Source organism: Leucoraja erinacea, chromosome 3 (genome assembly GCF_028641065.1).
Source record: "Leucoraja erinacea ecotype New England chromosome 3, Leri_hhj_1, whole genome shotgun sequence".
In the NCBI taxonomy this organism is placed as follows: Eukaryota; Metazoa; Chordata; class Chondrichthyes; order Rajiformes; family Rajidae; genus Leucoraja; species Leucoraja erinaceus.
This window is the reverse complement of record NC_073379.1, coordinates 64796458-64811012: the sequence shown is the minus strand read 5'-3', so window position 1 is coordinate 64811012 and position 14555 is coordinate 64796458. Positions and strand designations below refer to the sequence as shown.

The 14555-nt window shown below is 44.8% G+C and overlaps 1 protein-coding gene across 1 annotated transcript; it reads right to left on the bottom strand.

Moving 5' to 3' along the window:
• Positions 1–417: 417 nt before the first annotated feature.
• Positions 418–1820, bottom strand: LOC129693945 (cortexin-3-like). The gene has a single exon (XM_055630671.1). The coding sequence runs from the start codon at positions 1340–1342 to the stop codon at positions 1106–1108; it is 237 nt and encodes a 78-aa protein (XP_055486646.1). The 5' UTR covers positions 1343–1820; the 3' UTR covers positions 418–1105.
• Between the last annotated feature and the right edge of the window lie 12735 nt (positions 1821–14555).

The window sequence follows — 14555 nt, the reverse complement described above, 5'->3', positions numbered from 1 at the left end:
CAGTTGGATCAAGAATTATATTTTAAAAACCTAGCTGCCAATTGAGTAGATTGCAGAGTTTGGCTATTCTCCGTCGTCTGTAAACGGGAAGGCCCCCAAATTGTGTAGGGAGGATCTGCGGATGTTGGTTTACACCGTATAGACAAAATGCTGGAGTAACTCCGCGGGTCAGGCAACATCTCTGGAGAAAAGGAACAGGTAACTGAGGGTATGAGGAAGGGTCTCAACCCGAAACGCCACCCTTCTTTTTCTCCAGAGATGCTGCCTGACCCGCGGAGTTACTCCAGCATCGCGTGTCTGGAAAAACTCAATGGGATGTTTGCGATTTTCAGCTTGGATGGATGTGATGTGTTTCTGTGCCTGAAGATCAGAAACAAGAGGCAATCTACATACTTTGAGCTTTGGGTTAGTTTTTTTAATGCATATTGATTAATGGGGGGAAAAAACAAGGTCGACCTACTGAAATGAAATCGTCCTTTCACTTCATAAAGTGGTGCATAACTCCTAGATCAGATTGAAAGCTTTGTCACAATTTACCTGTCGGAAAGATTAAAGAGGCTTCTGAAAGAATGACTAAATTACGTCAAACGTAATCATTAAGATTTTATGTAAATAGTTCAAATCCGAAAAAAATGCTTATCTGTAATGCGCGCCAATCTTTTCGAAATGCCTCGCATTTATTCTACAGTTTAGTTGTGGATCCGTCGCCCCACATATTTGCAAATGGCAATGGGATTATCATTTACTCTTGCAGAATGCAGCACATACATGTTATTGACACCCAACAATGTTTTCAGATCCATAATTGTACCCGGCGCTAGAAAGGCAATAATAATGTGACTGCAGAGGAGAATCAAAGATTTATGTCCAGGTTTTAAAACGTGAATGTTACGGTATGAATGTTACCGCTCTTCTAGTCAAATAGTCAGTCATAGCTGTGCCGTGCCAATGAAGCGTTTCGAGCCTTATATCATTTTCGTTTGAAGACATTTCGCAGCCCAAACCTCGTGAAAGGTTCCAATGGCAAAGCTTGCTTGCGGTAGGAGAGTTGGGCAGATAGCTGCCTATCTGGAATCCATCAGTCATCTTCACCATGAGTTCCCTCTCAGGCCAAGGCATAGTCGAACTGTCCTTTCTCCAATCCGTCCAGCCCGTCCGCCCAAGTAGACGTGGGCATGCTCCTGTACGGATCCAGGAGGATCCTGAAGCACCTTATGATGAGGATTCCCAAGATGATGAAAAGGAAAATAACGAAAGCGAAGGTGGTTTTCTGCTCCAGCGTTACACTGTGGTGGGCCGGCCCCAACGCTGGCAGCAAAGTGGACGTGGTCTCACTTTCCATGCTCCAGGACAGTTGAAAGGAATATTCCCCAAATGTTCTCTTTCTCGTAATCAATTCCTTGAGTCCATGATGAGATCGTCCACATCGCGACCCTCGATCCAAAAAGAGCAAACGTTCAGTGTTAAAAGGTTATACATACTTTAACCTGTTAACGTAACCTTGCCAGTGAAGTTCAAACACACAGTGACAACATGAAACGAATAAGTGACACGTAAAACTTCCCCCAAACAACTGGACCAGTGCCTCGATGTTTTCAACTCATTTATCTGATCGACATAATCTAGCAAATGTGACTTGGTCAACCAATCAGCAACAGGTTGTCAAACATGCAATACCTTTAGATATAATCCTATGTGAAGATACAAGCTAAGCTTTCAAAACTCTGGCCGATCCAACCAACACATACACGCTTTAAAGAAACATTACTACGCGTCCAAATAAAATGTTGCCAATACTTTGCCAAATCCAATTTCCATGTCACCGCAAGGGCGTTACAGTCTGTTCGGTATCTTTTCTACCAGTCTCTTGTATATCCCACCCCCCGACAGTACTGACTTTCACATTACAGACTTTCTGGAAGACCAGGTGATGCAGTTGGTCCTGGATGCTATGTGGACCATGAGGTGATGCAATTGGCATCCCATTAGGAGACGTCGCCAAACTATTGGTCCTTCTGCACTGAACAGATTTGAGAACATGACGCTTCCGGACACAATTTTATTCCTTTGCAAAATCGATGCAATTAATGAGCCCAGGCAAAGATATTTTAAAGATTTCTCTCATTTTTTATAAACCTTCTTAGCTACAGCCAAAGTGTACTATGTCATAATTTCTCTCCTTTTTAACCATGTCAGAAATTCCCATTTTGAAAATCCTTCCGTTTACTAACATGGTTCATGTCCATATTCGCTGGGTTATTAATTCTGAAAATGATGGGTCGTTTATGTAATTGCATTGATTATGACATGGACCCCCGTTTCAATGGACAACATGTTAGTTTGCATGGTATGTTCACAATGATTGTGAAACGGCAGAAACCATTAGAGTTCGGCGCCCGGTAACAACACTGGGCTTGACATGTCACGTTCCGTAATACACTGCGATAGTTTCTCCAACTGTATCTAACATAACCGCGTGCCAAATACAGCGAGTGTTTCGTGAGAACCCCGTGGAATCCACAAAAAACTGTTAAAATAGTCCATTGCAAACCCAGCTGAGGAAATAAAACGGGTGGTCCTGTGCTCCGCATCCGATTTGTGTTTAACAAAGCATTCTTACTAAAGCAAACACCACAACTGCCATACATTCCTGACAGAAAGTTGTGTTTTGTGGCTCGCTTAGTGCATGCATAAATTGTGAAGGATGCGAACATCTCATCCCGGTTTGCACAATGGTACTATTTTGTCAGTAAATAATCATACTTAGGGAAGGGAAGCAGTCCTGCTGCAACAGATTGCAGGTATGGTGTATGGACATGCGCGCGTACATTGGTAAATACCAGCGGTACCTCGATCTGCTCGGAAGAAAAGGCGATCCATTCTCCCATCTGTGCACCTGCTGCCTTCCTCAATACATCGCACCAAAAGAAACGGCAACCACCACCTCTCGTGTACAAATGATCGGCGATATATCTTCAAAGGTCTATTCAACGCTGGCAATCCTTACACTAGGCAGAAAACTCCCTTTGAAGCAAGCGGGAGGATCGACGAGGTACATGCTCAGTCGTATTTACGCCAAGCGATTTCTAATTACATCTCAGTAACCACAAAGGAACCTCTTAAAATTATTCTTCCTGAAATGGCAGTCGGAAACAAAACATGTTCAAAAGGCACCTCTGGTCTAAATCTAGTGCCATTCGTGTTCTTCACTGGCAGTTCGGGCAGACCCGACTGTCGCTTGCTGCAGCTTTCCAGAACTATTGATTTAGGTGGGCAAGATTTCCAGCTACTACGCCGCATCGTGGCAATTTATTCTAATGTTGAAACACCTTTTATTTAGGTCACGTTTTGTGAACTTCGAGCAATTCGACACGCCGCTCTTAATTGTCAAAAGAAATTAGCAAGCTCAAAATGCGGCGATCATTTAAAAGGTTTAAGCAGCAATGACTTACATTAATATAGCACCTTTAACTTAATAAAATGTGGTAGGGTACTTCACGGGAGTATTACCATGCATACCTTTTCAAAGACAGATTAAGAAAAAACACAAGGAACTGCAGATGTTGAAATCTTGTGCGAGAACACAAAATGCTGAAGTAACTGAACGGGTCAAGCAGCCTCCCTGGAGGACATGGATATGAGTACATGGGTCTGAAGAAGAGTCCTGAGCCGAAACGTCGCCAATCCATGTGGTTCAGAGATGCGGCATGACTTGCTGAGTTACTCCGGCACTTTGTATTCTACACAGTAGGAAGATCTCATCTACGGTACGTTTAAAAGATGAAAGAAGAAAAGAAATGTGGAGAGAAACAATTCCAACATTGAGGGTGGAGGTAGTTGAAGACATAACGACTCACTCTGGGCCTTTGGGGCTCAGATACCTGCAGAAGAGCAGATTTGGCTGAATGCAGATGATTGGGAGATGTTTTGGAGAGAGCAGGAAGGTGTAGCTACACAGTGATTGGGAAAACAAAGATGGAAATGTTAAAATTAAGGCTTTATAGGAAGGGAGGTGGGGGGGGGGGTGGTCAGTGTGGATCAGTCAGCAAGGATGGTGGATCAATAAGACTTTGGTGTTGGTTAGTGCACAGTAAACAACGTTTTTGATGTTTCAGATTCAGATTCAGATTCAGATTCAATTTTAATTGTCATTGTCAGTGTACAGTACAGAGACAACGAAATGCATTTAGCATCTCCCTTGGAGAGTGACATAGCAAACGATTTGAATTTAAAGAAAAATAAAATAATAATAAGTGTGGGGGGGGGGGGGGGGGGGGGGGTGATTGGCAGTCACCGAGGTACGTTGTTTAGTAGAGTGACAGCCGCCGGAAAGAAGCTGTTCCTCGACCTGCTGGTTCGGCAACGGAGAGACCTGTAGCGCCTCCCGGATGGTAGGAGGGTAAACAGTCCATGGTTGGGGTGAGAGCAGTCCTTGGCGATGCTGAGCGCCCTCCGCAGACAGCGCTTGCTTTGGACAGACTCAATGGAGGGGAGCGTGGAACCGGTGATGCGTTGGGCAATTTTCACCACCCTCTGCAATGCCTTCCGGTCGGAGACAGAGCAGTTGCCATACCATACTGTGATGCAGTTGGTAAGGATGCTCTCGATGGTGCAGCGGTAGAAGTTCACCAGGATCTGAGGAGACAGATGGACCTTCTTCAGTCTCCTCAGGAAGAAGAGACGCTGATGAGCCTTCTTGATCAGAGTAGAGGTATTGTGGGTCCAAGAGAGGTCATCGGAGATGTTGACTCCCAGGAACCTGAAGCTAGAAACACGTTCCACCTCCGTCCCGTTAATGTGGATGGGGGTGTGCGTGCCGCCTCTGGACTTCCTGAAGTCTACAATGAGCTCCGTGGTCTTCTTGGAGTTAAGGGCCAGGTTGTTGTCAGCGCACCATGCTGCTAAGTGCTGGACCTCCTCCCTGTAGGCCAGCTCATCGTTGTTGCTGATGAGGCCAATCACCGTTGTATCATCTGCATACTTGATGATGGTGTTAGTACCATGTACAGGTGTGCAGTCATAGGTGAAGAGGGAGTAGAGGAGGGGGCTCAGCACACAGCCCTGAGGAACGCCGGTGTTCAGGGTGAGGGTTGAAGAGGTGTGCTTGTCTAACCTCACAGACTGGGGTCTGTTGGTTAGAAAGTCCAGTATCCAGTTGCAGAGGGAGGGGTCGATGCCCAGGTTACCGAGTTTGGTGATCAGTTTTGATGGAATAATGGTGTTGAATGCTGAGCTGTAATCGATGAACAGCATTCTTACATAAGTGTCTCTGTTGTCAAGGTGGGAGAGGGCGGAGTGAAGTGCCGTTGAGATGGCATCCTCCGTACTCCTGTTCTTGCGGTAGGCAAACTGATAGGGATCCAGTGTGGGGGGTAGGCAGCTTTTGAGGTGTGCCAGGACCAGCCTCTCGAAGCACTTGGTGATGATGGGGGTAAGTGCAACTGGGCGGAAGTCGTTGAGGCTTGCCGCAGTGGAGTGTTTTGGCACTGGCACGATGGAGGTGGCTTTAAGGCAAGTGGGGACAACTGCTTGGGCAAGTGACAGGTTGAAGATGTCAGTCCAGACGTCTGTCAGCTGCGCAGCACAGGCAATGAGCACGCGCCCGGGGATGCCGTCAGGGCCAGCAGCCTTACGTGCATTAGTCCTACTCAGTGCCACGTACACGTCGTAGGGGGTGAGTGTGAGGGGTTGGTGATCGGCAGGTAGCACAGCCTTAATGGCTGTCTCTAGATTGTCCCTGTCGAAGCGGCCATAGAAGTGATTAAGCTCCTCAAGGAAGGAGGCGTCGCTGGATGTGGGGGTGATGTTGGAGGGTCTGTAGTCCGTGATGGCCTGGATGCCTTGCCACATGCGTCGGGGGTCGGAGTTGTTGTTGAAGTGCTCCTCAATCCTGAGCTTATGGCAGTGCTTGGCCTTCCTGATGCCCCTCTTCAGGTTAGCCCTGGATGAACTGTAGGCTCGAGCATCGCCTGACCTGAAAGCGGTGTCCCGTGCTTTCAGCAGTAGCCTGACCTCGCCGTTCATCCATGGCTTCTGATGTTTGAGCTTATGGTGGATAGAAGGCAGGGGGATAGCCAGTAGAGTATTGGAATAGTTAAATATCGAGATCATAAAGGTTTAGATAAGGATTTCAACAGAAAATGAGATGGTGCAGGAATAAATGCAGCCTAGATTACAGATGTGGACATAGTTGATCTTAGCAATGGAGGAAAACCAACAATGGAGGATGAGGAGGGCTGGAAACCTAATTTTCAACTGAAATGCCAGGACTCAAACAATATGCTCAGCCAGAAATAGCCAGGGAGATGAGCAGATTAGTGGTTAAAAGACATTTGTGAAGGTAATTGTTCTGATAATCAAGAGTTGTTACTGACTTTCCCGTAAACAAAGTGACCATCTTGGTAATTCTCCAGCCTTCTGGGATCTCACCTGTAGCTGTAGAGGCCCTGGGGATTTAACCAACAATATTTTTCAAGAGATCCAAAATCTCCCCCTTCTTAATATTGACATGCCCTACAATATCAACATGCTGATGATCCCACACCCACCATCATCCATTTCCTCTGTGAATACCATTGCACCCAGCCCAGTTCCTCTGGCTCCAGGCATAGATCCCTCCTTCCTTTGTCCTTGAGTGGACTACCATTTTCCAAGCGATCCTCATGCTTTAAATATACTTGTGAAATGCTTTGGAATTCTCCCTAATCCTATTTGTCAGGGACATTACACAACATCCTCAATCTCAATGCTGGGCCTGCTGGTAGGAATAAATCACTTGGCCATAACTTGTACTGTCCTTATAAACAATATCCTTGACCCTGACCTAGGGTCAGGAGGTACAAATGATGGAACATGTCATTTGTGATTTTGATAAAGACTGATTGAAATCTAAAAGAGATGAGAAAATCTGATTATAGGGGCAAATAAATTGATAGACCGTATAGCACCTTTCATGATCTTGGAACTTGCTAAAACACCTAATGGCTAAGTATATTTAAATTAGAACCTGTCACTTTCACAATAGAACATTGGACAGTATAGCAAAAGAACAGGCCCTTCGGCTCACAATGTATGTGCCAAACATGATACAAAGAAAAGCTGATCTCATCTGTCTGCACATGATCCGTATCCCTCAATTCTCTGCATATCTTTGTGCATATTTAAAAGTCTCTCAAACACCACTATCATATCTGCAGCAATATAACTTTGCAAATGCTTGCCATCAGTACACTGGGTGATGTTTAATGTCTCAGCAATAGACATTAATGAAAACTCCATGGCTATTATTGACTTCAGAAGGTAATGTGTAGAGAAATATGTTCCTACCAAGACCATCCGGATGCTTCCTAGCCAGAAGCCTTGAATGAACGAAGAGGTCCGCAATGTGCTTATCTCAGCTATTCAAGTTTGGCAATACAGGGCCACATAAGAAGTCCACGTACTGCCTCAAGAAGATTATTGGGAAAGTGAAGAAACACTTTTGGCCTTAACTGGAGGATCATATGGATGTTCAGCAGCTATGGCAGGACTTGCACAACATTACTTCTGAGAAGGCAGAACCAAGGAGTAGCTCAAGTAACAGCGATGCATCACTTCCAGACCAGTTCAATACTTTCTATGCTCGCTTCAAAAGGGAGAATGTTAATGTACCTACTTTGACCTCCCCAGCCATGACAGCTACCATCATCTCGGTCACTGAGACTGATATCAGAAGATCCTTCATGAGGTTGAATTTTTGGAAAGCCCAGGGACGAAGGAGGCCACAGAAAGTGGTGGACATTGTTGGGTCTATCAGGTTCTGACTTCCCCACTGCATATGCTGCCTCAAATCATCAAAGACCTACAACATCCTGACTATCTCGCTATTATCTTCGGGAAGAAGGTACCAGAGCCAGAAAACAGTGATTTCAAAATTCAAGAACAGTTTCTTCCCAACAACCATCAGCTCTTGAACACTGCACAACACTAACTACAATCCTACCTCAGCAACTATGATCTACTTTTGACCTTGTTTTTGGTTGCACTGCAGACTGTGGTTTTGCATGATTGTGGTCTGATTACCTAGCATCATCGATCATTAATTTGTCATATAATTTTTGTATATTAATGTGTCTTATTGTGTTAATGGGCCTATTAAGCTGCAGTATGTAAGAACTTCATTGTTCCATTCCCGGTGCATATGACAATTAACCACTCTTGACTTTTGACATGACTCAACATCAACTGCATTAAAATGCAGACCATCAGAAAGTATTTTTGCAGATGTGTTTGAAAGGTTCCTCAGGATACATTATGTCCCCAAAATGTATATACAAAAGAAAGCAGTATAAAGATCTTAATACAGTACATTCTTAGCTTCAGTCTACACATTCAGTGTTGTTGGGTTTTTACACAGTTGTGCATCATATTTTTTTTACATAGCACCACTGCCACTCATGTGGCTCCCTGGGGTGATAACCCTTTTCTTAGGGATTTCCCTTCCAGCCTCAACCCCTCAATGTCAAGCAGCGGAAGAACTGTTTTTTTCTCTGCAGAAACGTTGCATTGACTGCACTGAGATTCAGTGCATCCTTCAGCGCATACTCCTGCAGTCTGGAATGTGCCAGTCGGTAACATTGCCTTAGGGACATCTCGTTGTGCTGAGAGAAGTATTTCGGGCAGACCGAGAGCATCTTTCACCGTTGATTGTCTTCTCTGATTGTTGTCATCCTGCAATAGTCTACTATCCTTGATTTATTCTAACTATGAGTCTATTTTACCAGCCTGTTGCTAAGAAGCAATGGGTACATTCTTAATATATATAATTAAGATATATTAAGTAGTTTTGGGCACCATATCTGAGGAAGGATGTGGTGGCTCTGGAGAGGGTCCAGAGGAGGTTTACACGAATGATCCCACGAATGAGTGGGTTAACCTATGATAAGCATTTGTCAGCACTGGGCTTGTACTCGTTGGAGTTTAGTAGAATGAGGGTGGACCTCATTGAAACATACAGAATAGTGAAAGGTTTGGATAGAGTGGATGTGGAGAAGATGTTTCCACTTGTGGGATTAGAGGAAATAGCCTCCATAGAATTAAAGGACTTTTTTTAAGGAAGATGAGAAATTTCTTCAGTCGGAGGGTGGTGAATCTGTGAAATTCTTTGTCACAGAAGGCTGTGGAGGCCGTCAGTGGATATATTTAAGGCAGAGTTAGAGAGATTCTTGATTAGTACAGGTGTCATAGGTTATGGGGAGAAGGCAGGAGAATGGGGTTAGGAGGTAGATTAGCCATGATTAACTGGCAGAATAGACTTGAATGGCCGAATGGCCTAATTCTACTGCTATCACTTATGACCTGGTGACCTTATTAAGGACACCAGTGCGATGTACAACAAACATGGCCTAAGAGCTGACTTTGAAAGCTAGATCAGTCAAATTCTATCCATTAGCTTGCTGATGAGGTGTAGATGGTGTTCTAAGTGATCTTAGGCCATCCATCAGTATGCACCAAATACAATGTCCAGCATGGTACTCTTTTGCTGCAATCTACCTTTTCACACAATAGTAAAATTTGGATTTCCAGGAAACACAATCTTGATAGTACCAAAACTCTTCAGGGAATGAGGAGGAGTGGGAGGAAATTTACAAAGGTATTTCAGAAGGAGTGGTGCAGTTGCTGGCCTGGATACTCCACATGTTCTTAGTGATACTGGCTTATCTAAGTCCCATCAATCCCATCAATCCACCTACCAGTCACCCAGTTGCCAAACTGCTACCTCACTGCCTCCACAGAAAACCATCATGGAAATAGGCGATATTTCCAGTCAAGACCCTTCTTAGTCTGAAGAAGGGTCTCGACTCGAAACGTCACCTATTTCCTTTGCTCCACAGATGCTGCCTCACACGCTGAGTTTCACCAAAAGTTTGAAATGTATAGAATCAATAAATAATATTTGGAGAGAAGCCGCAGGTTATGACAGGGTTCCGTTCCTGAGAATTATTTCTGCCCTGAACTGTTCGAATGTCAGGAAATGAAGAAAACCAGTTTGCGGAAGAGGATCATAGAAACATTAACAAAAGAGCGAGCGGGTATGGGGAGAATGGCCGCAATCTTCCCTCATTCATTTAGTGAGTGAATGAGTGAGTCTTTATCATTACAGAAGGTGCATGCCTTAATGTGACTATACTGTATATATTTACTCTTTTCTTGTATATGATAAATGTCCTGTGGCTTCTACAAAGCTAGGGCAGAATATTCAGTCCCTGCTCTTCTAGTGGAGTAGCTGTTATATGATTTTTTTTTCTGGTTTATATAGCATGCAACGAGGATGGAAAAGAATTAGACGCATTTTAATGAGATTCCCTAATTCCATGTCTGCTTTCATCCCCATCGTCACAAGAAGCAGCATTGTGAAATACAATGCTAACCACAACTCCCCCTCCCATCCCTACTACCCCACACCACCCTCCAATATTCTGCTTTCCACATGTCCAAGCATTAAAGTTATCCCACATTGGCAGAGGAAGGAGTAATCCCAGTCAACGAGGTGGCAGAAAGGCAATTGTGAGTGGGTGTCAGGAAGAAACAGAACCAAGTTAATATGTGAGACATATTCACTGAGACAATCATGTTAAAGGCTTCTAACCATTTAAAGATATTGGCAAAATAACCTGATCTCAGTCAGGCGAACGACAACAAACAGAGACAGCAGCAGCGATCACCCCCCCCCCCCCCCCCCCCCCCCCACCCCCCTTCCCCCTCCCACCCCCTCCTCCCCCCCACGCCCCCTTTCTCCACACCCCCCCCCCCCCTTTCTCCCCACACCCCCTTTCCCCACACTGCTCGTTTTCCCCACACACCCCTTCACTACACCTCCCATTCCCCCAACTGACAGAGGAAATGGATATTTTATTTTGGATATTGAAATCCTTTTCTTATGCAAAATTACCATTGAATATAATCATCTTGCTTCTGAATGGACTGTGCCATTTTATGTGGGTCCAATTGCATGACAACATTACTTTTCATATCAAAGTGTTTAAGAAGGAACTGCAGATGCTGGAAAATCGAAGGTAGACAAAAATGCTGGAGAAACTCAGCGTGTGAGGCAGCATCTGTGGAGCGAAGGAAATAGGTGACGTTTCGAGTCGAGACCCTTCTTCAGACTAAGAAGGGTCTTGACCGGAAACATCGCCTATTTCCATCACTCCATAGATGCTGCCTCACCCACTGAGTTTCTCCAGCATTTTTGTCTACCTTTCATGTCAAAGTGATATGAATGACAGAAACACTTTTCATATCAAATTCTCCAAATTCAAAAGGTTTGCTCTCTCTGGAGCTTACCTGGACTGCATTTAAATTAATCTGCCAGTGAGATGTAGCTGGAGAATATTTAATTTTATGTTGCCATACAAAGGATCAAACTATTCATTTTGGGGGATGTAGGAGATTAAGTTTTCTGGTAGAGGACCTAAATCTTACCTATATTTGCTGCAGGCACATAATTGTAACATTTGCTGATAATCCCATGTGTTTAGTAAAATCTTCTCTTGGAAATGTATATCTGTTCAGAGAATAGGCAGATAATCTTGATGAGTTGACAAGTGGGATTTCATGGCACTTAGATCCACTATTTGGTGATTTATATGAGGTTGCATTTTACTTAATTGAAGTAACGAAAGACTGAAAGGAAAAGAACCAAATATACATTTAACCTAGAGGATTGCAGATAATTCCCACTAACATAGAAAATATTCCCCAGTTTATGATGAATCATTTTTTTAATCCATTGAATGAATGAATACGTTTATTGGACAAGTATGTTTACATGCAAGGAATTTGCCTTGGTGCTCCGCTTGCAAGTAACAACACGACATACAGTAAACTATTAAGAATAAAACATTAAAACATTAAGAATAAAACATCATAGTTTAAATATGTGAATGAAATAAAATACCAGAGCAAAAGGAGGCTACAGACTTTTGGTTATTGAGTGTAGCTACTGCTCATGGGAAAAAAGCTGTTTTTATGTCTGGCTGTGGTGGCTTTGATGGTCCGGAATCGCCTTCCAGGGGGAAGTGGTTCAAATGTTTGTGGCCAGGGTGAGAGGGCTCAGAGATTATCTTACCTGCTTGCATCCTGGCCCTTGCAGTGTACAGTTCATCAATGGGGGGGAAGGTTGCTTCTCAGCTGATCGAACGATTCGCTGCAGATTCCGGATGTCGTGCTTGGTGGCTGAGCCAAACCAGACCATGATGGAGAAGGTGAGGACAGACTCTACGATGGCCGTATAGAATTGGACCATCATTGCCTGTGACAGATTGTGTTTCCTCAGCTGCCGCAGGAAGTACATCATCTGTTGGGCCTTTTTGACTGTGGAGTCAATGGTGGCCCCCCATTTCAGGTCCTTGGAGATGATAGTTACAAGGAACTTAAAGGAATCCACAGATGTGACTGTGGTGTTGTTGATGGTGAATGGAGTGAGGGGAGGGGCGAGCTCTTCTAAAGTCTACTATCAATTTCACCGTCTTAAGAGCATTGAGCCCCAGGTTGTTACGAAGGCACCAGGACACCAGCTGTGTCACTTCCTGTCTGTAGGCCGATTCCTCCCTATCCTGGATCAGTCCAATCAGGGTTGTGTCCTCCCCAAACTTGAGAAGTTTGACAGAGAAGTCTGTGGGGTTGCAGTCGTTGGTGTAGAGAGAGTAAAGGAGAGGGGAGAATTCACAGCCTTGCGGTGCTCCTATGCTGAGGGTCTGCTGTCCGAGATGTGCTTTCCCAGCCTCACATGCTGCTTCCTCTCTGTATGGAAGTTGGTGATCCACTGACAGAGTGGTTCAGGCACAGTCAACTGGGAGATTTTGTAGTGTAGTAGCTCTGGCACAATAGTGTGGAATGCTAAAATCAACAAAGAAAATCCTTGCATAGGTGCCCTGGCAGTCTAGGTGCTGGAGGATGAAGTGCAGGCCTAGGTTGACTGCTTCATCCACTGATCTATTGGCCCGAAATGCAAACTGCAGAGGGTTCAGCAGAGGGTTTGTGAAATTTTTCAGCTGGGCCAGCACAAGTCTTTCAAGGGTCTTCATGACTACAGGAGTCAGTGCGACAGGTCTGTAGTCATTAATACCAGTAATCCTTGTCTTTTTGGGTATAGAGCCAATAGTGGAGACTTCGTGAAGCAATAGTGAAGCAGGGATAGTACAGGTTTGCAGGGACTGGATGAAAATGTCTGTGCCAGTTGTTCGGCAAAGAGCTTGAGCGTAGAGGGGGAAACATTGTCCGGTCCTGGAGATTTCCGTCTTTTCTGTCTTCTGAACAGCCTCTCCACCTCCTCAATTTCTATTGTTTGTGATGGAGAAGTGGCCAGACTGATGTAGGGCAGCAAAGAGGGGAGTGAGTGGGGAAAGGTCCAGTCTGGCTGCGAGTAGGTGTCAAGTCAAGTCAAGTCACATTTATTTATATAGCACATATAAAAAAACAACTCTCATTGGCCAAAGTGCTTTACATTTGTTATAAGAATAGTATAAACAAACTACATACATATAGCCCTCGCTCAGTGGACGTCAGGAAAGGCTTGGGAGTATAGATAAGATTTTAGTCTTGACTTAAAAAAGTCGATGGAGGGGGCAGTTCTGATGGGAAGGGGGATGCTGTTCCACAGTCTAGGAGCTGCAACGGCAAAGGAGCGGTCACCCCTAAGCTTATGTCTAGACCGCGGGATATTCAGCAGCCCCAAGTCGGCCGATCTGAGGGACCTGGAGGTGGAGTGGTGGGTGAGAGGACTTTTAATGTAGGAGGGGGCAAGCACATTGAGGGCTTTGTAGACATAGAAGAGGGTCTTGAAATGTATACGGAACCGCACAGGGAGCCAGTGGAGAGAGGCCAGGATCGGGGTGATGTGGTCCCTTTTTCGGGTGCCCGTCAGGAGTCTCACTGCGGCGTTTTGGACCAGTTGCAGGCGGGACAAGGAAGATTGGCTGATGCCAGTGTAAAGAGAGTTGCGGTAATCTAGGCGGGAGGAGATAAATGTGTGGATGATCTTTTCGAGGTCACCAAAGTGGATGTGGTTGGAGGTGGAGGTAGTGGTTGGGGAGGGGGTACCAGGGTTAAGTTTCTGTTTATCGAACCTGCAGTAGAACTCATTCAAGTCGTCGGTCAGCTGACAATTGTCCAAGGTGTGGGGAGGTTTCCTCTTGTAGCTGGTGATTTCTTGCAAGCCCTACCAAACTGAAGAGGAGTCATTAGCTCAGAACATGCTCCTCAACTTCTCGGAGTAATTTTCATTGACAGCTCTGATTCCTCTTCTCAGCTTGTACTTGGGCTGCCTGTAGAGGTCTGCATCCCCGCTCCTGTAAGCCTCATCTTTAGACCAGCAGAGCTGTCTGAGTTCTGCTGTAAACCAGGGCTTGGCGTGGTTGAACCAGATCCGGGTCCTAATGGGAATGCAACTGTAGGAAAACACGGGGAATCCACAGAAGGAACATGTTCCTTATATAATTTAGACAATAGTCCATTTTTCTTATAAGATTTTAATTCCTATGATAGTCACAGAAAATATTAGGGAAGGGAAAATT

Bases quoted from the DNA above. Each gene is read 5' to 3' on its own strand.
- LOC129693945 (XM_055630671.1), bottom strand. From the start codon at position 1,342: ATGGAAAGTGAGACCACGTCCACTTTGCTGCCAGCGTTGGGGCCGGCC.